A 20,750-nucleotide genomic window follows, 5' to 3' on the forward strand; every position below is an offset into this window, starting at 1 on the left:
TGCGCCAACGAAAGAAGTGAGTTGCTGTTAATATTTCGCGTATAAGAATGAGTTTTGAACACAGTTACTGACCCACGACAGCATTCTTATCGTATGTTAAGTTGTCTATGTACACTACCATAGTAGCGGTGACAATTGTGCTATCATTCCACTTAAAGACCGAACCGTCTGAGCTTGAGCTCAAGATTGCCACCCCGCTTGGCGGTGTTTTTTGGGTATTGTCTCTGGCTGTACTGCTTGTTGGCTTGGCAAACTACATTGGTATGATATGAAACTATTCTGAGCATGTATGCAAGCTTCATTTCTCGTCTACTTGTTGCTAACTTCCACTTTTTTTCCTTTGGTAGAAACTCTCAACAAATACGGAAAAAAAACGGCGTTGGTACAAACTGGCTGGCGAACGCAGTTGGTTATAGGAATGGTTGGCGTATGTGTCATGGGTACCTGTATAGTGTTGCTTGTGGTTGAGAGTCTGGATGACAATGAAGATGCAAGTTCAGGCGGGTTGCTTGCGATGCTCGATGGTTAGGTGCCTTGAGATTTCCAGACCTCTGATTCATAGCGATCTTGTTGAGCTGGTTTTTACAGGACACAGAGCTTATTGCGACTATAAGGAAAAGTATGGCTTGGACTTTTCGGCTAAGCTGCAACATTAAAAGATGAGATATATTACAAATGAGTTTCGCTAAAATCTAAACTACATGCTTTTAATTACGACGTGCCAAAGCAGAATAGATCATTGGCTGATCCTTCTCTTCTAACTTTTGGCTTATCCTTGGAGTCGCATCGGCCATACAGCGAGCGGAATTCTGCCGTGTACTCATTGGTGGCCATGTTGAAGCGGCGGAGATTGACTACCTGCCCCTGCCATTGCACAATTTCCATTTGACCCAACGCAGGCAGGGTGCTATTACTGAGTGTATCTATGCTGGTAACTGTAGATCCAATGTTGAGACGCACGCGTTCTTTTCGTGCGCGATGCTCGGCTTGGTGAGCATCTTCAGCGGAATATTCTTCGGGAGCTAAATATAAGCTATGGTCAACAGCAGCGACGGTAGCAGCAGTTTCAACACCGGGGTACAGTGTCAAGTAGCCGCGGGTGCGGGAGAGAAGCATCAGATACTCCATCCATGATGGGAATGATTTGCCAAGGGTTTTGGCCTGGATGAGAGCCATGGCAGTCTCGGAATTGGATAGAGGCGTTGTGTTGATGAGATTAGAGATGAGACTATGCGCTTCAGCCCATTTACCGCCAAATACAAGCAGGGCATTACTAGTGGGAGATTCCCACAAGAAAGATTTCTCGGGTGCCTCAAAGGGCTGGATTCCATCAACAGAGGTTTCGGGATAGTCTAGGCTAATGCCGAGAACACGCTTATCCCAAGACTGGCTAATGGCTTCTTGAGAGTAATGGTAGTAAAGCATGGAGTAGTGTAGGTCTGGGATTGTTAGATTAGCCGTGTTTATATGACTACTAAGAGAATTGGCACTTACAATGGAAAGAATTACGCGATATTTGGACATTGGGTGAGAGTACAAGCACATGCGAGAACTGTTGATTGGCAGGCCAAAACGACTCAAAGAATCTGAGGGCGCTCTCCTCCTGGGAGATATTCCGGTTAGAAATTCGATGTCGGAGACTAAACATACGAGCGCGAGAAGGATTGGAAGATCTCGAGGGAGGCCAGTTGAATTTGTCTAGAAACCGGCGGGTCTCTGCCTCAACATCAGTAGGCAGGTCGATAGTAAGATGGGGAATGGGAAGTCCCGAGAAGTCAGCCTGACTCAAGGAGTCTAATAGACGAATAAGAGCACCCGAGCCCCGGGATGGGGCTTGGATGATGATATCCAGTTCGACCTTGTTCCAGTTTGCTAGCGCCACACTGTCGAGTTTGGTGAGGAATGACATTTCGTTGGGCATATTTGAGGGAAGTTCGATAAGAGGGAGCTTCAAAGCATCGGCCGTGTCGCGGAAGCCGTTTAGAAAGAAGGCCTCTTCGTTTCTAGAGCCGTCAATAATAACAGCCTGTGGGTGCATGTACATGTTGATATGGTCTATAGGAAGTTTGTTAGCGTTGTTAAAGAAGCGCAAATATAATAAGGCGAGCCACTTACACAAAGCGCGCTCAGCTGCTGTCTGCATGCGCGACATGGTTGAAATGGATGTCAAGTCTGGCCTTGCGTCATGAAAAACAACTTGGCAATCTTCTTGTACACCGTTGACTTCTTTCAGGTAACGAATTGGCATTTCATCTTTGGTGACAAGCGCGAAATGCACGTAGTTCTTTTGCTCCTGGCTCATCTTGCATGCCAATGGGATAAGAGTTGCAGCGCTCTTATAGTCGCCCGCGGCAAACAAGACGTTCTTGGTGTTCACCGTAGTAGTACCGCTAGCCCTGCGAATGTTGAAAAGAGTAGACGCAAGCTCATTGAACTTGAGGGGCCCATTGTAAGTTTGCTTATTATGACTGGATGTTATGCCAAGCCCAGAGATAGGCTTATTCTGTTCTTTGCTTGAAGCGGCCTTTGGGGCCGGAGAACCCGGAACTGGATCACCGTGAGCACGTGGAGGCGTGCTGCCTGGGAGTTGGCCATTCCAGACTGATCTAAAGTTGCCTCGCGTTGAGTCGTGTGGGCGAGCGCCTTGGTGGAAAGGGCTGTCGGGAGAGTCGTGTCTTGCGGTCAGGGCCTTGAAGATGGTGAAGAGAATCAGCACGCCAAAGGCAAGGATTATTAGACGACGAATGGACAATCGCCGGGCGGGAAATCGGGAGCTTGAAGATCGTGTTGATGGGTTATTGCGTGGAAGATCGTCGTTCTTTTTGCCGAGGTCATCATTATTAGAGGCAAAGAGTAAATAGCGAATGGTGTCGCGAAGGCTAGCCATGGTGAGCGAGCCACACTTTCGGATGAATAATGAAGCAATGGAGAGCCAGGCTAGGCAACACAAGAGGCAGACAGGACAGTTTGATAGTGCTTGGCTTGTGATGGCTAGGCAAAGACCGGGGTTTTGTATCTCAACTGCGTTGCGGTGTTGGTAGTCTTGAAATGTGAGTGATTATCGAAGCCAAGCGTCTCACATTGCGTTCAGTTTTTGCTGCAGGTTAGGCTTTTATATTTAAATGTAGTGAAGCTTGGACTGAAAGAGACCAGATGCACTCTAGGCGCAAGATCCAAGATCGAGACCTAGAGCCAGCTTTTCCTGTAGGCGGTCAGCAAGCGGGGGTGTGCAGAAATGTAGCTTGAGCTGTGATTGGATGCAGCGATATCGAACGGGTATAGAAAAGCGATAGAAGCAGGGAGGGTGAGACGATGGCTGGTGCGTCACTGGCATATGGAAGAAGCGTTGCATAAATCGATGAGGCGTAGAGGGCCTATGGGCTTTAATACCCCCCTGTAGAATGTAGGACTGTGATTGGCTATGTGGCATTATGTCCTCATAGACATGGCTATTATTAAAAAGGAAATCATTTTCTAAACGCACATGTACTATGTATAAAGCAGCACAAATGAGACCTTGAAAAGACAGTCATAGTACTTTAATTTCTTTGTCTGAGTTGTGGCATTGTTTTGTCTGAGTTTTTACGTTGGAATCAACGGTTAGGATGAAGCGACATCAGCAAGATCAAGTACCAAGTAGATTGATGGAACATGTTCTTGCTTGGTCCTTCCCACCCATGGCAAAAAGGTGGCACTAGATCGTGGCGTTAATACAAGTTTACATTAATTCAGACCAAAACGCCACACTTGGTCTGAAAAAAAAGATGAAGTTCTTGGCCTAAGATTTGCATGAGCAGATGGGTTCTGTATAATCTCGCTCTTGTTTGTTGGAAATTTTCACCTAGACTAACTTGACGAGTACTCTTTATATTGGGGTCTGAGTTCACTTCATATAAAAAGACCTCCAACTACCTCAGCACTTTACATATATCCACCATGGGAAAGTCTAGACCGAACCGTCAACAGCGCCGCAAGGACCCTGCCCGTCAACCCAAGCTCCCAAATGACCCAGAGCTGTTGGCCCTCAGAGACGAAAAGGTCTTGCCTGTCCTCAAGGATCTCCAGGCCACCAACCCAAAGTCTCGGTCTGCTGCGGCCTCGGCGGTTGCAAATGCCATCACCGACGAAAAGGTGCGCAAGCTAATGCTGCGAGAGCAGCTGGTTCGCATCGTGATGAGCGAGACCTTGACCGATGCTAGTGTCGACAGTCGAGCCTCTGGGTGGGAGATTATGAAGATCCTAGCGGAGGAGGAGGATGACGGCTTCTCAGTGCACTTGTTCCGCCAGGACATATTGGTTGCTGTGGAATATGCTTGCACAACTGTAAGTAACAACCACTTAGCGCTTGCGAGCAAACTGGTCAATTTGATATTGAACCCCGCGAGTTGTGCATCACATGAAAAGTGAAATAGACATGCTGACAATTCTGCTTCTAGATTCTTGAGACCCTGGAGTCCAAGGAAACCCCCTTCACTTCTGCTACCAGAGAGCAGCAAACTATTGTTTGGCGCATTTCTCGTGCCCTCTGTGGCTTAGTTACTCGGATGGCAGAAGCCTCGGAAGAGATCTGGGCCAAGATCGTATCCAGCGTCAAGGTCACTAACTTCCTGCTGACGCTCGTTTCGCGCGAGTCTACGGACCCTAACACGGCTGACGAGGTGATGACATGTCTTATGACTCTTACTGAGGACAACCGCGAAATGTGCGAGCAGATTCTAGCTACGCCTGAAGCTTTCCCCCTACTCATGAAGCTGAAGGAACTTGACGGCGCTACATCTGTTCTGGCTTGTGGTGTGTTGCACAATATCTTTGAAGCCATGGAGTGGAACGACCTCTCGCCTGGAAAAGATGATGCTACTGATGAGGCCCTGATCCGCCGCCTGGCCCGCACTCTACAAGATTATGAAGGTGGGGGCCCGAAGCCTCTTGAGGGCCAGGAATGGAACGCGCCCGGTGAGATTGTCAAGCTGGCCTTGGAAATTCTCGCTTCCATTGGCACTGATGTTATCTCTACCTTTGATGCTCCTAAGGGCCTAAAGGGGGGCCGCCCTAATGCCAATGAGGATAGCGAGATGATGGATGAAGACGGCGCCGACAACGAAGAGATTGAAGAGGACGACATTTCTGATTCTGGCGCCAAAGGCGATCAGGGCGAAGACGATGATGATTCCATGGATGAGGAAGAAATGCTAGAGGATCTCCAGAATGTAACTGGTGCAAACGATGATGAGGGGATCGAAGATCTGCCCACACTTGCGGCTGTTCTACAAAAGGCTGCCCCACAGATCATCCGCCTGGGCGCCCTGAAAACTGACAGCGAAGAGCACATTCGTGTCAAATCGCATGCCATCTCGGTTCTCAACAACATTGCCTGGTCCATTTCATGCCTTGACTTTTCTAATGGTAAGAGTGCTAGTATACGTGCTGCATGGACCCCGGTCGCTTCACGCATTTGGGAACAGAATATCGTTACTACCCTAGCCATGGACACTGCCGATATTGAACTGGCTACCAACATCACTAGCTTGGCTTGGGCTGTGGCTCGCGTGCTGAGAGAAAATCTCCCATATACCGGCGGCGAACACACTAAGTTTATTGCATTGTACCATGCATCCAAGAGTTTGAGCGGGGCTGCAGAGTCGACTCAGCCCGCTGAGAAAGCTGATAAAAAGCCTGCTGAAGGTACACCGCCTGCAGACCCGTTCCAGGGCTTGGGCGTCAAGTGCATTGGTGTCCTAGGCCAGCTTGCCCTGCCCCCTGTCCCAGTCTCACGTAATCGTGATATTGGTGTCTTCCTTATGACGCTTTTGTCTAAGCTGCCCGAGGTGCCAGTTGCCGATGCTGTAGAGATTCTGAACAGCATTTTCGACATTTACGCGGACGAAGATCAAGATATTGATGCAGAGGTCTTCTGGAAGGACAACTTTCTCAAGCATCTGGAAGACAACACTGGCAACGTTAAGATGCTATTGAAGAGAGTGCATAAAAAGGATCCTGCCACAGCAGAGCTACGGGCCAGAGTGGAGGAGTCGGTGATGAACTTTACGCGTTTCGTTGCGTACAAGAAGAAGCACCAGCCCAAAGCATAAGGGGATGACTTCAAGGAGAAAAGGAGGAAGGAAAAATAGGGGTGGAACGAGGCCGTTGGTTGAAAGCATATATATCATAGAGTCGTGGTAGTGATGTTTTGTTCTGTTATGCTCTGGGTCTTCACTATGATAGCCCGATAGCAAATTGAAATGTTTGTAAGTAAGACCAATAGCTTGATTGTATCATTGTGAAGATTCATAGGGATGGTCGGTCCCTGTATCAAAATCATAGAAACGCATAAAACATAAAACATAAAAACAACCCAGCATATGCTGCAGAAAATAGGCAAAGCGAGCAGGCAACTAGAGAACATCACGTCGCTCAGCCAATAGGCTTCATCTTTTTCTTTTTGCTCTCCCCGCCTGACTTTTTCTTCTGAAATTGTCGCCAACTGGAAATGCGCTCATCTCGGCTAGCCTCCCAGTCTTGCTCATGCTGGCGCTTGCGCTTTCGTTCTTCCAGCTGCTCTTCTTGGCGCTTTTGCTCTCGTCCCTCCTCTTCCATCTGAACCTTGGCCTGCCGCCGGCGACGATGTTCTTCTTCAATGAGGACAAACCGCGTCTTCTCGCGCCACATCTTAGCGAACTCGGGAGTCTTGAGCTCCTCGCTATGCACAGTCCATTTGTTCTCGCGGATAAGTAAACGTCGTGCATCAGCAATCGATTCGTCGAGCCGTGTGCGGTGCTTTTCGTCCATCAGCTCAACTTGTGCTTTCTTTAGACGATCAAAGGCTTCGGGCGCTTGCGGGTTGCGGGTTTTGTCAGGATGAATGAGGAGGGACTTTTTACGGTAGGCCATCTTGATGTCGGATTCGGCTACACCAGGCTGGAGATCAAGCACAGCATAGGCATCAAGACGGAATGCGCGAAGGATACGGTCGATCTCGGCATCCTAAATCGCGAGAAAATTGCTAGTCAGTATGCGCTATTGTACTTGCATATTAATAGTAGTAGTCAAGCCTCGCCTTGTCTTATCCTGCCTCGCCTTATGCTGTCAACTGACTGACTGACCTTGTCAAATTCCTTGGCCTCGGAGTCGAGCGCATTTAAAGCCTCCAGTGCATCTTTTTCCGACTCTTTCTTCTCTGGCGCCTGTGCCGCACTTGAAATCTTCTTAAATCCCATGCTAGCAATTTGTGTAGTATACACTATCAAAAAATGTAGTGAAGAGACTTGCGATAAATGATGCTAGAAACTCAGATGCTAACAGCATTTGGTGATCTTTAGTAGCCTTGCCTATAATCAGGATTCCTGTCGATAAGCGAGCTAACTGATAAGATAAGATAATCATATCAATTTTGCTAATGGCAGGTTAACTTTTCATGCCCCACTAAAAAGTTCGTTCTTTACTTAGGCTCTGCATAAGATGTTTTTGCTTCGTTTTACTAGCAAGCAAGTTGTCATTATTTCATGAATCGCCGTCTGTCTATCCTCCATTTCGTTTGATATTGGTGAACTCCTATTTCTGAACTAAAATATAGCGTCATCTGCCATGGGCCGTCACGCGAAGACCCTGGCGCAACAGCCGGACAACGAGATTGACATCTTTGACTCGCTCAACACCCAAGACAACGATGAGGATGATGGCAAGAAGAAGCGTTACAATATCGAGGCGGAAGATACTGAGTATGGCTTTGATTTCGATAGCATGATGAACGGCGAAGGCAAGGATGACGGTGGTGACGGCGGCGAAGACGATGACGAGGCCTTCATTGCACTACGCCAGGCTGCGCAGTTCCGCAAGACAACAAATATACAGGGCAAGAGTGTCAAGAAGGGCGGAGGCTTCCAGGCCATGGGTATGTTTACATTCTGTCCCAAAAGTTGTCCCCGGCAGTTTCAAGTTCTAACATTTTGCTGTGTTATACAGGTATCAATGCGAATCTCCTACGAGCCATTACGAAAAAGGGTTTCTCTGTGCCCACTCCGATTCAGCGTAAAACTATTCCCGTGATTCTGGCAAGAAAAGACGTCGTCGGCATGGCCCGTACCGGATCGGGTAAAACCGCCGCTTTTGTTATCCCCATGATTGAACACTTGAAGCAACACAGTGCCCGTGTCGGTGCTCGCGCGCTAATTATGTCGCCTTCCCGCGAACTCGCCATTCAAACACTCAAAGTAGTCAAGGAGTTTGGCAAAGGCACTGATCTTAAAAGCGTGCTCCTTGTGGGTGGTGATAGCTTAGAGGAGCAGTTCTCTATGATGGCATCCAATCCCGATATCATCATTGCCACCCCTGGTCGTTTCCTGCACCTGAAGGTCGAAATGCACCTCGACCTTAGCTCTATCAAATATGTTGTCTTCGATGAGGCCGATCGTCTATTCGAAATGGGTTTTGCAGTGCAACTGACCGAAATCCTCCATGCCCTCCCTCTATCTCGCCAAACTCTGCTGTTCTCTGCTACCCTTCCGGCGTCTCTAGTTGAGTTCGCCCGTGCCGGTTTACAGGACCCAGAGCTAATACGCTTAGATGCTGAAACCAAGGTTGCCCCCGATTTGCAGAGCGCTTTCTTCACTGTCAAAGCCGAGGAGAAAGAGGGCGCGTTGCTTCACATTCTCCATGATATTATTGATATGCCTACAGGCACTCCTGAGGGCGCCAAAAGAGACTTTGAGAAGAGTAAGAAGCGCAAAGGGAACCCAGACGCTTTTGGCAAAGGAAAGCCAACGGAGCACTCGACCATTCTGTTTGCTGCTACCAAGCACCGTGTAGAGTATCTTGCCAATCTTCTACAGCACGCCGGCTTTGCCGTCTCTTATGTCTATGGCTCTCTAGACCAGGAGGCCCGTCGCATACAAGTTGAAAACTTCCGTTGTGGCCGAACAAACATACTGGTTGTGACGGACGTTGCTGCTCGTGGTATCGATATTCCTGTGTTGAAAAACGTTATCAACTATGATTTCCCTCCCCAGCCTAAAGTCTTTGTTCACAGAGTCGGTCGTACGGCTCGTGCCGGCCAGACTGGTTGGTCGTACAGTTTGGTGCGTGATATCGATGCTCCCTATCTGATTGATCTGCAGCTTTTCCTTGGCCGCCAGTTAATTGTCGGCCAGACCAAAAACGAAGTCAGTTTTGCCAAGGATGTTGTTGTCGGGTCCCTCAAGCGGAGGCCCATAGAAGACAACCACGAGTGGGTTGCCAAGTTAGTCTCCGAGCTTCACGACATGACCTCTATTCGCCAAGTTGCCGAGAAAGCCGAGAGATTATATATGAAGACGCGTCACAGTGCCTCGGCACAAAGTGCCAAGCGTGCCAAAGAGTTGATTGCTTCCGACAACTGGACACAACTAAACATGAAGTTCGGCATAGACACGAATCCCGATAGCCAAGCCCTGACAAAGATGCTGGCCAAGATTAGCGGCTACAGGCCTCCTGAAACAATTTTTGAAGTGGCGCGTGGTGGCAAGAGCTCTAGTGCCGACGCCCTTGAAGTGATGAGAGAGATCCGCCGCAAGGTGGTGCCAAAGAACAGACAACCCAAAGAGACAAATGAGGAAGACGTGGAAGAAGATGGTGACCATGATGAGGATATGGGGGCTGATGACGATGACGACATCCCAGCACAGCGCGCCCCCGTTGATACTTCTGATAGCGAAATGGCAGACCCCTCAGATGCCTCAATGTCTGAGGATGACAACGACGACGATCTCGAAGTGACCATTTCTGATCCCAAGGCCCAACGCAAGAATCAATCAGACTTTGCTGACCCTGAGGTTTTCATGTCATACACGCCACGGACTCTCAACGCTGCCGAGGAGCGAGGCTATGGCGTGCATTCCGGCTCACAGACAGGCAGTTTCGTCGAGGCAGCTAGAGCTGTGACCATGGACCTTACCAATGATGACGGTGCCAAGAGCTTTGGTGAGCCGACTCGGGCGGCTGGCATGCGCTGGGATAAGAAGAACAACAAATACGTAGCACGCGCTAACGACGAGGATGGATCTCGTGGGTCTAAACTGATTGTTGGTGAATCAGGCGTCAAGATTGCCGCATCGTTCAAGAGCGGCCGTTTCGACCGCTGGAAGAAGGCCCATCACATCAGTATGCCTCGCACAGGCGATACGGAAAAGCCTAGCTTGGCCCGCCTTGCTGTCAGCGACGTACGCAGCCAATCTAGCAATGGCAATGTCATGGGAGGTGGTCGGTTCAAACACAAGCAGGAAAAGGCACCCAAAGAGGCGGACAAGTGGAGAGACGATTACCATGTGCGGAAAAAGAGAGTAGCAGAGGCTAGAGAGAACAGAATCGGCAGATTCAAGGACGGCCAGGGTAGCAAGAAGGAGATCAAGGGTATAGATGACATCCGAAAGGGCAGAATTGAGAAGGAGAAAAAGAGGCTCAAGAATGCTCGTCCGCAGAGGAAGAAGCGGTAGAAAAGAGGGGGGTGAAGGTCGAAGTGCGGGGGATAATACACGGTTCTTTTTAGCCCATTCATCAATATACCTCTTTCAGTATTGAGTTTTAATTAATTCAAAGTTAGCCAAAGACGGAAAAAATGATGGAATTTAGCATGAGTAGTTATCATATATTTAAGAAAATGAGAACGCAGTAAATGGTCAGAGGTTGACAGGACTCATTACAGTCCCAAGATACGAAAAAACAAAGGGACGCCATCGCTAGCATCATGACTAAAAACAAATGAAATAAACAAGACATAAAACGCAGCGCATGGAGAAAAAATGCCAAAATTTAGATATTCTACAAATCTCAGGAGAGATAGGTAGATTAGACGACTGTGATCAGTACGTATGCATGCTTACATGTGAGTTAAAGGGTAGAAAATTGAAATCAGTAAAAGACAGGAAACTCAATTGCGCGGGTCCGCATCACCACCCACGCACATAAACGCCTGGAGGGCTGCTCTCCAGCGTGGAGTCGGCGGCATGTAGCCAGGCCCGGACTGCACCTCGCATAACACTCTCGTCTGCATAGGTGTCATCATCACCGTCCTCGGCAGCGAGTAGGTCACGCTTAGCCAGCACATCGTTTACAAGATTGGACAGAGATAATAGCACAACTGACTTGCATTCCGCACGTGAAACTTCTCGTGGTGCCTGCTGGCCAATAGAAATGGGCACATCGCGAGGGGCGGTTCTTCTTAGAGATGGCGTTGGCATGTTGATGGACGGGAAAATAGATGAGGGCGGGGGCATAGATGAGGAGACCATCATCGACACTTCAGACTCAAGGCGGTTGTTAGTCTGGGTTTTAAGACTACCAACTATGCTCTTTGGGCCTGTGATATCAGACATAGAGGAAACACTAGTCAGATCCCCGGCCTGAGCAATTACTCGGTCAATAGCATCAGTAAGAATATCTTCTACTGTGCCTACCCTCTCAACTTCGAAGTGCTCGTCGTGGCGGATTTCATAGGGCTTGATAGAAGGTGTCACAAGATTTGAGCCGCCGTATGGACCGCCCTTGCCAGATCGCGAAGGAATTGGCCTCTCACGAGGAACAATCAAACGCCGATATCTGATGCGGCTAATAGTGCCCTTGGTCATGTCAGCAACCAGCGCACTACTAACGTCCACCCATCGTTCAATAGGGGGTTCGGAGTTGGAGTTATATGAGGAAACAAAGCAGGTTGGTGACGGCTCATTACGCAATGCTTCTTGAATTTGGTCCATCAGATGTTCATCGGGAGGGACAGCTTGAAGTATAAAGTCGGGGTGAAAGGCCTGCAACCAGCCTGCAACATTCAATGGGGTATCGCCATCAGAAGACAGCCTACAAGACCGTTCAAAAGAAGCAAGTCCATCGTGATTAATCCCTGGAGTAGATAGATATCCGCCGCTAGAAGGAGACGAGACAGCTGTCTCAAAAGACGCCAGGAAATCGGTGAACGGAATATCAATGTCAATCACACCGTCTTCAGGGTTAATAGACGTTTTTACGGGTGAGCCAAAAGGATGGGGCATGTCAATAGGCTGTCGGGGCTGGATTTCAGCAGCACTCCGCAGCCCGCTGTTATTCCGAGCATGACGTGGGTCTAGATCTGGGGGGGCCATCACATGGCCAGGTGAAGGCTCGGGATCCGAAATTGGAACTTGCAAAGCCGAAGCCGAAGAAAGCTGTTCTGAAGTGAATCCAAGGCTAGCAATCAGCTCTTGGCGTTTATCAGTGGATTTGCGGGGCGAAAGTGGGTCTGTACGGGGTCCACTGCCTGCACTTCCTGCATTTCCTGCATTTGCTCCTGCACCTGTTCCTGAAACCCCGCCTCCTCGAATAGGCGAGGACACGTGAGACTGAGTCACTGACGTCACTGACTCTCTGCGAACGGTTCCGCCCCACAGGCCGCTCATTATAGAGCCCCAGCGAGAGCTACTCGCTGTGCTGTCAGACCCGTTAGACATGCTCTCGCTTCTCTGAAGAGACCGTTTAAGGTCGTCAGCCGCAATGCTACTGCTGCTACTAGGACGATGGGTCCTAAGATTCTCGTGCCGGTGGAGCGTAGCAAAATGGGCCACTGCAGGCTCAGGCATGGCGGTTGTTGTGGCGGCGATGCTACTTTTTCGCAGCTTCTTTTCAGATGCTGCAGTATTCACCAGGGACTGGCCCGAGTGGCTATGTATTGAAGGCGGGGGCGGAGGAGGAGGAGGGCGATTTGAAATATCATCTGAATCCTGTCGGCCATGGTATTGGCCGCCATCGAGAGTAAGATGTGCAAGGGCTGATGGGACTAAGGAATTCCGAGTACTCTGACTAGGAGTTCGGTGATGGCTTGGCACTCTACTCTTTCCAGAACGTCGGTTGATTTTCTTGCGCAAAGACTCTTCTTTCGTAAGGGCTGAAATAGTGTAGCCTGGAGGCGATGCCGAAAAGTTGAGCGATGTGGAAGTAGTAGGCCGTAAAGAGTGTGGGTTATTCATGTTCTCCTTGGAAGGGAGAAAGGCAGAGAGGAGGAATATCAGACGTCGAGCTGCCATTTTGTCCTTTCCAACAATAATGGTGCGGGCCGGATACATGAAGTCCTCGTCAGTTTTCAGCTTCTCCCGTTCAATATGTCGCTGCCGGTAAAGTTCCGGGCCCAGGGCTTGAAGCCAATGGGTGTGTGTGGCAAGAAACCCGGTCAGCAACCGGTAAAAAAAGTCACGGCCATCAATACCATGTCCCACCTGTAACCGTGATATCACGCGGGCTTCGTCGCGCCAAGTTGACCAGCGCCCCTGCCCGGTACAAACGTGTTCGGCCTGTAGCCCTGAAACGATACGGCTTTGTGCAATATCAACCTGCTTAGCCAGCCATACATCATTGCAGAAACAGTGAGGAGGTAGCGCAAGCAGCTTTGAATTTGCTTTGGTATTGATTGGTAAAGCCCGGTGGGAAGGACACGGAGAAGAAGGGTCGGGGATCGCCATATCTAATTGTTTCAGCATGTTACCAATGGACGTAGCAAACACCGACTGGAGTTGGGTCAATGTGCGTCTGATGATGTCCCAATGCTTAGTGATATGCTCCATGCGATCATCAGATTCGGGGATGCAAAAGTCAACCGGCTCTGGGGCGGCCGGTCCAGGCGTATTCCAAGCCATGCGGCGACCAGAGCCAAAAGACGAAGGCAGTGATTCATTCTCAGTAAAAGATTCAGGTCCCCGGAAGTTGCCGGCTTTGTTCCCAAGTGCCGAGAGTGATTCGAGATTTATTACTAGGACAACAGCATACATCGGTGTTCTCTTTGGTCGGGGCTGTGGACGTTTGAAAACCAGGTCTTCTTGAGTTTGTGCTGAAGAGATATTGTCCGTTGGGACCACAACAGGAAAGAGGCGCGATATTAACACCCTCTTACTGTCGCTGGGGCTAACATTACTGTTCGCCGTGGCAGATGTCCCATAAGACAGGTTAGGCGGAAACCCAGGAGACATTACCTCGGATGAATACGAATGAGCCAGACGAGACCGTGTACCACCAGCCCGCCCTGCCACGCCTTTACTATCCCCAGATATAGACGTCGACGAAATATTGGAGCGGCGTAGGTCGCTACTATACAGATGAACTTTTGTCGAAGTTCCCTTGTATGAAGACATTTCCGAGTTGCCAAAAGTGCAGCTCATAAAGGTGGCCATTTCCTCCCGATACTCTCGGCCAGCCTTCTGAGCTTCGGTTTCAATGGTAGAAGGAAAGCGACCGTTAGTTGAAGACCTTCTATCAAAAGCCCCGCTGCGAAGCTGCGGGCCTTCAAATTGCATCGCATGACCCCCTACTGTCGCTGAAGCGTAGGACATGCTGCTTCGCCGAGATTGCTTCGGAGATTTGCAAGTCTCCGGGATGGTACCACGCTCGGCGGTCGCAGAAGATGGCGGCGATGTTGGTGCGACAAACGGATGGCTGTCAAATAGCAGCGACGAGCTCACAGATGAGCCCATGCCATCCTGCATGACAATAACCCTGACATCATGGTTGTCAATGCAGATATCGGGATTATAGTCGAAGGGCTGAATGGGAGCGGCCGCAATGGACGCAGATAGTGAAGTGAAGGGGAATAACTGGTCGCCCTGGAACTGCTGCAGTACTTGTGGATCGGGGAAAAGAAGAGTCCGCGTGTGTATGTCTTCCTGTACAGAATCCAAAGAAAGTACTGGTTTGGACGAGCTACTAGAGACCTGTTGCTGTGAGCTGGGGCTGTTTGAGCCTGAGCCCAAGTTAAAGAGCTTGCCAAGCATTGTGCATAGCAATGCAGCCGCACAAAGAATTAAAAAATAATAGTAGATAAAAAAACGAAAATGAAGGAAAGCGTGCGAAGAAATGGTGCAAATGAAGAATATAGAATAGGCTCAAGATGCCCAACGTGGAAAAGGTCAGCAGTCAAGAGTGAAGAATAGAGAACGAAGAATGAGGCTAATATTGTGTCGTAATCAAGTCCTGTTGCAGATGGCGGGGGCGGGGCAAAATGGGCAGTTACGTCCGTTGCTGCAGTGCAATACTGTGCAAGTGCGCGTGATAGATTGATCACGATGATAATATTAAAAGGTGCTCAAACGGCAGTTTCCCACAGCCCAATAGAGTCAGGGCGAAGCAGAGAGTGACCAAGGAAAAAGCGGAGGAGCAAGCAGAAGTAGAATGGAAAGAGCAAACGCGTAATGGTGGCCCAAAAGAGGGGGAGCTCACTAATCGTGAGCAGATGGGCAGACAAAAATATCAAGGCAGATGGACGGATGGATGGATGGGGCGAGGGGAGGGGAGGGGATGTGTGGGTTTGTTGTTTGCCTTGTTCCTCTTGCTCGTTGCTTGCTGCTGTAGTTGTCGCGGTCCTCTCTCACCAGCGTTGGGGAGAGGCGGCAACCGCGAACAGGCTTGAATTCATGGCTCGGCAACAGCGTGAATGAAGGAAGGAGTCAGTACGATGGAGTAGAGAAAGAGAGGGGGCGGCAGGAGGGGTGAATAAGGAAAAATAGGAAATAAAAAAAAATTAAAAAAAAAACACTGGGACGGGACGGATATGCAATGCCAGAGAGCACACAAGCAGCAATAAATGGTAGGACAGACGGATGAACAACCAAGTGGGAAAGAGCAGTCGACGAGGAAGGAAGGTGGGCAACAAATCTCAAATAATCAGACCCTAATTGGACGCGGTTGGCTAGTCAGCCTAAAAGGAACAAGCGGGAGGCGATGAAGGCCCAGGAAAAAACCACGAAAGCCAAGTTGCAACCCAGAAAAAGACAGGCCAAGACGAAAAAGAAAGCAAAAGAGAAAAAGAGAAGACCAAAATTCAGAAATATCCAACCTAATCAGACCCTAGGTTTCTGATGGGTAGAAAGGATGGAAGGATGAAGAAAGAAGAGGGGACACTATACCAGCAGGTAGTTGCTCTGTGTGGCCCTTCCTTCCTTCTTGGCTACTGACAAGTCTAGTTGAACATGGTGGAAAAAGAAAGAACCGGACTGAAGGTGCACAAGAGTAGGCAAGTTCCTTGCTACTCTTCTCCTTTTCTTGGCTCTTTCTCCTATAAGAAGGACATAGAGGGTTTATTTTATATACATATATGCAGCCAGCAGGCTTCACATGCAGGTTCATATGCAGAAGCAAGAGGAAAAAGAAAGCATATAAACACAGAGAATAAGCCAGAACGCGAAATTTGACCTGAGCGCGCGCGTCGGAAAGCTTGGGGCTGGCTTTTCGATACACGTTAGTCCCCAGAAGCGAGGGCACTGTTGAAAAAAGAGGATGGGCAAAACTCGCTTGGTAGAAGGGAAAGCAATGTAATGATTATTATGGCAAAGGAAGCAAGGTCCTGCGAAAACAAGAGGGGCCACCCTGCTCACAAATCTTCATCCACTTTCAGAGTCGTAGTCGCTACGCTACGCCTTTTCTCCATCCGCAAAAAGTAAGGCTGAAGTGAGTCTCTATCAGCCCCAAATAAAGCACCTTGCGGAGGAGGCCTATAGAGGGCAGGGCAGGGCAGCCTAGATAGCGTCAACTAGCTCGACTCCATAGCTTCTCCATTGATATCTAGCTACTAGCCCTTTTACACCGCCTACTTGTTGTCGACATTTGGCCCATGCTTATCGTAAATACATGGTTTCTCAGTGTGTGTAATGCCTACCCACTAAATGCATGCAAACACTTTCGCTCCCTCTACTTAAGTCAATCCCTCCTAAGCCCTTAACCCTAGACTTTTTCTTCAGAGGCGTCGTATTCTCTAGAACGCCTAGAATCGTCTATTTGCTTCCCTCCCTTTGTGGCCAAGTCCCAACAGCGAGTTACAATTGCTTGGCAGAGCCATTTATTTATTTCATTACCGTGTCTAGTCTCTTCAAGACATTGCGTCTCATCATCCATGCTAGTTAGCTGAGTGCTACTAGTAGTAACTGAAATCCATGAGCTTTCTTATACTAAAGGCATTTCTCCTACCATGCAAATTAGCACTATCTCCACTTCAGCCCGTCTTCAGGGCTGTCTTAACTCGCACTTGCTTAGGCCTGTGATGAGAGCACGTGAGCGCTCAATATTCGTCTTGTCCTTTCCTGATCCAAGTCACGCGATCTATAAGCCCTTCAAGCTACATCGCCCCATACGGATATGCAACTACATTTACTCACTCGTATAGCATGTTCACCGGAACCTTACTGTAAATCCCTTGCTAATATTAGCTAACTTATCTCTTTCCAACTAGAATAGCAACTTGGCTCCGATGCATGTCTCGGTAGTCTTTTTGGCCCTCCACATCGGAATATAACCCTTATTACGTACTATTTTGAGTATAACCCTAGCAACCTCTCACGACGCGAGATATAACTTTTTTTCTCACAACACTCATCCAGTTTTGTAACTTCTCTTCGTAGATATTTTTGCACCCTCTACCAGCCATTACAATCGACGCAACGGCTTAAACTCCTGTGTTAGCGTTGCAAATGTTCTTCTCATGGCTGCTCCTCTACTCCGTCTTTTGTTGTTCTTCTAATTTAGTGTTGGATAGAGCTGGAGTGTGCTGTGTATCCTCAAACTGCACCTTCACCATTTTTGGACTTTCGAGGAGGGAACTGGCAGGCGAATGCGTGGCCCCTATAATGGCGTTGGTAGAGGAGATCCGAGGAGGGATGGATACAGTTGGTGCTGGGATGACGACGGCAGTGCTTGTGGAAATCTCCAATTTGTCATTGTAGGAAGACTGCAGCTCAGGCTGCAGTGTATATGAGTGAATGCCATACGCACTTAGACACTCTCCCACTATCTTTGCCTTGGATGCAAAGTCGGTAATGGTAAGATCCGACACTACAAGGTGGATGGAAGCCACAACTACCTCCTCATCTAGTCGCCACACATTAAGCTCAGGAACCGATTTGATTCCGGGAATCTAATACCAACTATTAGTATGCGTCTGTTGTGGAAACGTTCCCCTCTCTCCACATAACGTACCATTTCTAGATCGTGTTTGATGTCTTGCAAATCTATTCCCTCTGGAGCTGTTTCCATGAGGATCCTTCCACTCTTCATGGTGACGCGCAATGTCGTCAGCATTATCATTATGGATATGAAGACACTGATCGCGGGATCAATGTAGTACCGATTCGGGCTATGGAACTTCCAGATTATAGCACCAGAGATTATGACTCCAATGTTGTTGATCGCATCGCCAATCACATGGATCAAGATACTCAGCATTCCCAAATCGCGAGTGGGGCTCTTGAGATATTTTGTATCGACATGGCGATGGGTATGATGATTGGTGAGAGGCTGCAAAGAGAGGTCAGGGTATTGCTATGCACTGAGAGTATGAGCGGGTGGGTATTTACTGTTTCGCTGCCCGCAGAAGTACGTCCGGTAGAGAGGCCCTGCTCGTGTCCATCCGTGTTTGAGTAGAAATCGGAGCGAACGATCTCTTGACTACATCTAATATTGTGACTGTGGCTGTGGCCATGTTCTTGATCATGATTATGGCTATGGCTATGGCTATGGCTATGACCATGGCCGCCGTGACTATGGTCTATGTTCTGTCAGCCCTGGATTGATGAGATTATTTGTTGAGCGCTTACCATGAAGAAATGCCATCATAATCATATTCAGGCCTAGACCAACGGCGCCAACTATCACGACCATCATCGGGTCCTCGACCTCTAAATTGCTTTAGCTTGAGCCTTAAACTTATTCTGGTGAGCAGAGCCTTCGAGTATCTTTACCTTCGACATTGATGAATCTTTGGATGGCTTGCACCAAGATGCTAACTGCCAAACCAATCAATATTGCGCTATTGAAGAAAGCCCCTAAAACCTGAGCCCGTAGCCAGCCAAAGGAAAAGCCACGGGGGATTGATTTATTGGAAGATATCTAAGGTGGATGCGTTACTATGAGTAAGTGCCTTAGGTAGGACTATATGATATGAATATCTTACCAAGACTGCAACAAGGGCGACAACAAAGCTGATGACATCGTTTAGCTGTAGGTAGGAGTTAGAGACCAAGCTGCAAACGAGGAATACAGACCCAATGACTAACATAATGGAAGGCATCTGCTACAAGAGCGAGGGATCTGGTCTTGAGGCCAACTGTTTCGAGGCTTTTGTTAGCAAATACGTCGTGAAATTTGCAGTAGACGCAGCAAAGGGTAGGATAGGAAACTTACTAGTTAGCTCAGCCAAAAAGAAGGCAAAGGATATGGTGATAGTGATAATCAAGCGCCACTTTTTAGCATTCAGAGATTGCTTTTTGTGAGCCATGGCTATATTCAAACAAATCTAGGCCAAGCACAATAGCAGTGAGATACAAATATCGAGTGTGAGAAAGGAAGAGGATATGGGTGCGAAAAAGCGGAAAGTGGAAGTGCGTTGCTATGAAAGATATAAAAGACGGCCAGGTGGACAACCGGGTAGGCTATGTATACTCGTATACCAAAGAAGATGCCGATGATGGGAAAGCACAGCCTGTGAAAAGTTCCAAGGCCCGCTGCTCGAGGAAGGGCGTCAAGATCTCAGATGCATGAGAGCGGAAGAGGAAAGAAGGTGAGGGGGAAAGAAGAGAAAAAGGGAAGAACAAAAAATAACGATAAAAAAATCGGGAGTCGGATTACCGTTCGAACAGTCTCGCCGGGGCTACCATGTAGGTGCATTCGTGTGTGGCCTAGATGGCCATTGTAGTACAGAGAAACACACTAGTATTAGTGATGAAGAACAGAGAACATTAGGCAGAAGTAGGAGTAAAAGAATAATAAAAGAGAGTTACACGGAAATATTAAGAAGAGGTAAGGGGGGGGGGACTACATGAACAGATTTACGGGCGGTAAACCAGCGGAAAGAAATGCCTATATCCTGATGGTCCTGTATTGAGTCAAAAGAGAAGTCTATCGTAGGTAAAGATCTCTTGAATGGGACGACCTACAGGCCTCCTTCCATATGCTTATGCATGAGGGCGACGAGTATTCTTGCCTAGTAAGCGGCGGATGAACTGGAGACGGTGAGGTCGTCAAGCTAGAGCTTCATAAATGGCTTCAAACTGGCACAAAGCAATTGGACACTAGGCAAGGGAAAGTCCGTCTTATCACCTATGTGATACACAGACGGAACGCAACGGATCTTTGTTAAGGCTACTTGATGGCACTTGTCATCCAGCCTAGTTACTTCTCACATGTCTCATCCCATGGAGTTTAACCCCATCCAGGGAGTCAGTTCGCATTTGACAGGCCATTGGCAGAGACCATGTCATGGCGAAGTAATCTCATCTCCACTACTTAAAAAAGCAATCTTTGCTGAAGAGGCTTTCCAGGGACAAGAAAGAGATCCTATCTTCCAGCGACCCCGACATGAGACTAAAAGATTCAGGTAGACGTCGCAACACGGTATTGTCTATTGCAATATCAGTGTCTCAAGCTTGACATGCATAGCTGTTAGTTGTAGTCACCAACTGTGTTGTTGCACATATGCACATGCATGGAGTGTCAGATAGTGCAACATGAAAACTGACATGGTGCTAAGCCTTTGCCAACAGCGCATTGATCTTGGAGAATGGGGGATTTTAGCACCAAGAAAATTTAGTTAGTTGGACTAACCATGAGATGGATTCAGCCATGTTTGGCTTGGTTTTCATCTGCATGCACCCTCACTAACTGACATACACATGGCCTCTTCCCATGTCTTTGGCTCCAAGCATAATATCGACCTCGTTTGTACAACCCGCGAATGGAAGGGCGGACGGAAGGGGGGATGTGTTTAGCAAGAGGGAGACTGCAGG

At 48.5% G+C, this 20,750-nt stretch overlaps 6 protein-coding genes across 6 annotated transcripts; 2 read left to right on the plus strand and 4 right to left on the minus strand.

Moving 5' to 3' along the window:
- Window positions 1–711: 711 nt before the first annotated feature.
- HOO65_020906 (uncharacterized protein) lies at window positions 712–2,887 on the minus strand (the record flags this gene model as incomplete). The annotated part of the gene is made up of 3 exons (XM_071006541.1): window positions 712–1,439; window positions 1,495–2,055; window positions 2,116–2,887. The coding sequence occupies 3 exons, from the start codon at window positions 2,885–2,887 to the stop codon at window positions 712–714; spliced, it is 2,061 nt and encodes a 686-aa protein (XP_070861544.1).
- A 1,049-nt stretch (window positions 2,888–3,936) lies between these two features.
- Window positions 3,937–6,089, plus strand: HOO65_020907 (putative arm-like repeat-containing protein; the record flags this gene model as incomplete). Its single annotated transcript, XM_071006547.1, has 2 exons — window positions 3,937–4,323; window positions 4,437–6,089. 2 exons carry the CDS (start codon window positions 3,937–3,939, stop codon window positions 6,087–6,089), a joined length of 2,040 nt encoding a protein of 679 aa, XP_070861545.1.
- A 322-nt stretch (window positions 6,090–6,411) lies between these two features.
- Window positions 6,412–7,214, minus strand: HOO65_020908 (J domain-containing protein spf31; the record flags this gene model as incomplete). Its single annotated transcript, XM_071007017.1, has 2 exons — window positions 6,412–6,981; window positions 7,101–7,214. 2 exons carry the CDS (start codon window positions 7,212–7,214, stop codon window positions 6,412–6,414), a joined length of 684 nt encoding a protein of 227 aa, XP_070861546.1.
- Window positions 7,215–7,581: 367 nt separating this feature from the next.
- Window positions 7,582–10,463, plus strand: HOO65_020909 (ATP-dependent RNA helicase DBP10; the record flags this gene model as incomplete). The annotated part of the gene is made up of 2 exons (XM_071006425.1): window positions 7,582–7,888; window positions 7,960–10,463. The coding sequence occupies 2 exons, from the start codon at window positions 7,582–7,584 to the stop codon at window positions 10,461–10,463; spliced, it is 2,811 nt and encodes a 936-aa protein (XP_070861547.1).
- A 453-nt stretch (window positions 10,464–10,916) lies between these two features.
- Window positions 10,917–14,753, minus strand: HOO65_020910 (uncharacterized protein; the record flags this gene model as incomplete). The annotated part of the gene is made up of 1 exon (XM_071000187.1): window positions 10,917–14,753. The coding sequence occupies one exon, from the start codon at window positions 14,751–14,753 to the stop codon at window positions 10,917–10,919; it is 3,837 nt and encodes a 1,278-aa protein (XP_070861548.1).
- A 2,711-nt stretch (window positions 14,754–17,464) lies between these two features.
- Window positions 17,465–18,054, minus strand: HOO65_020911 (Zinc homeostasis factor 1; the record flags this gene model as incomplete). The annotated part of the gene is made up of 2 exons (XM_071007067.1): window positions 17,465–17,884; window positions 17,947–18,054. The coding sequence occupies 2 exons, from the start codon at window positions 18,052–18,054 to the stop codon at window positions 17,465–17,467; spliced, it is 528 nt and encodes a 175-aa protein (XP_070861549.1).
- Between the last annotated feature and the right edge of the window lie 2,696 nt (window positions 18,055–20,750).

Source organism: Ceratocystis lukuohia (assembly GCF_044167205.1).
Source record: "Ceratocystis lukuohia strain C4212 chromosome Unknown Supercontig2_pilon, whole genome shotgun sequence".
Taxonomy (NCBI): domain Eukaryota; kingdom Fungi; phylum Ascomycota; class Sordariomycetes; order Microascales; family Ceratocystidaceae; genus Ceratocystis; species Ceratocystis lukuohia.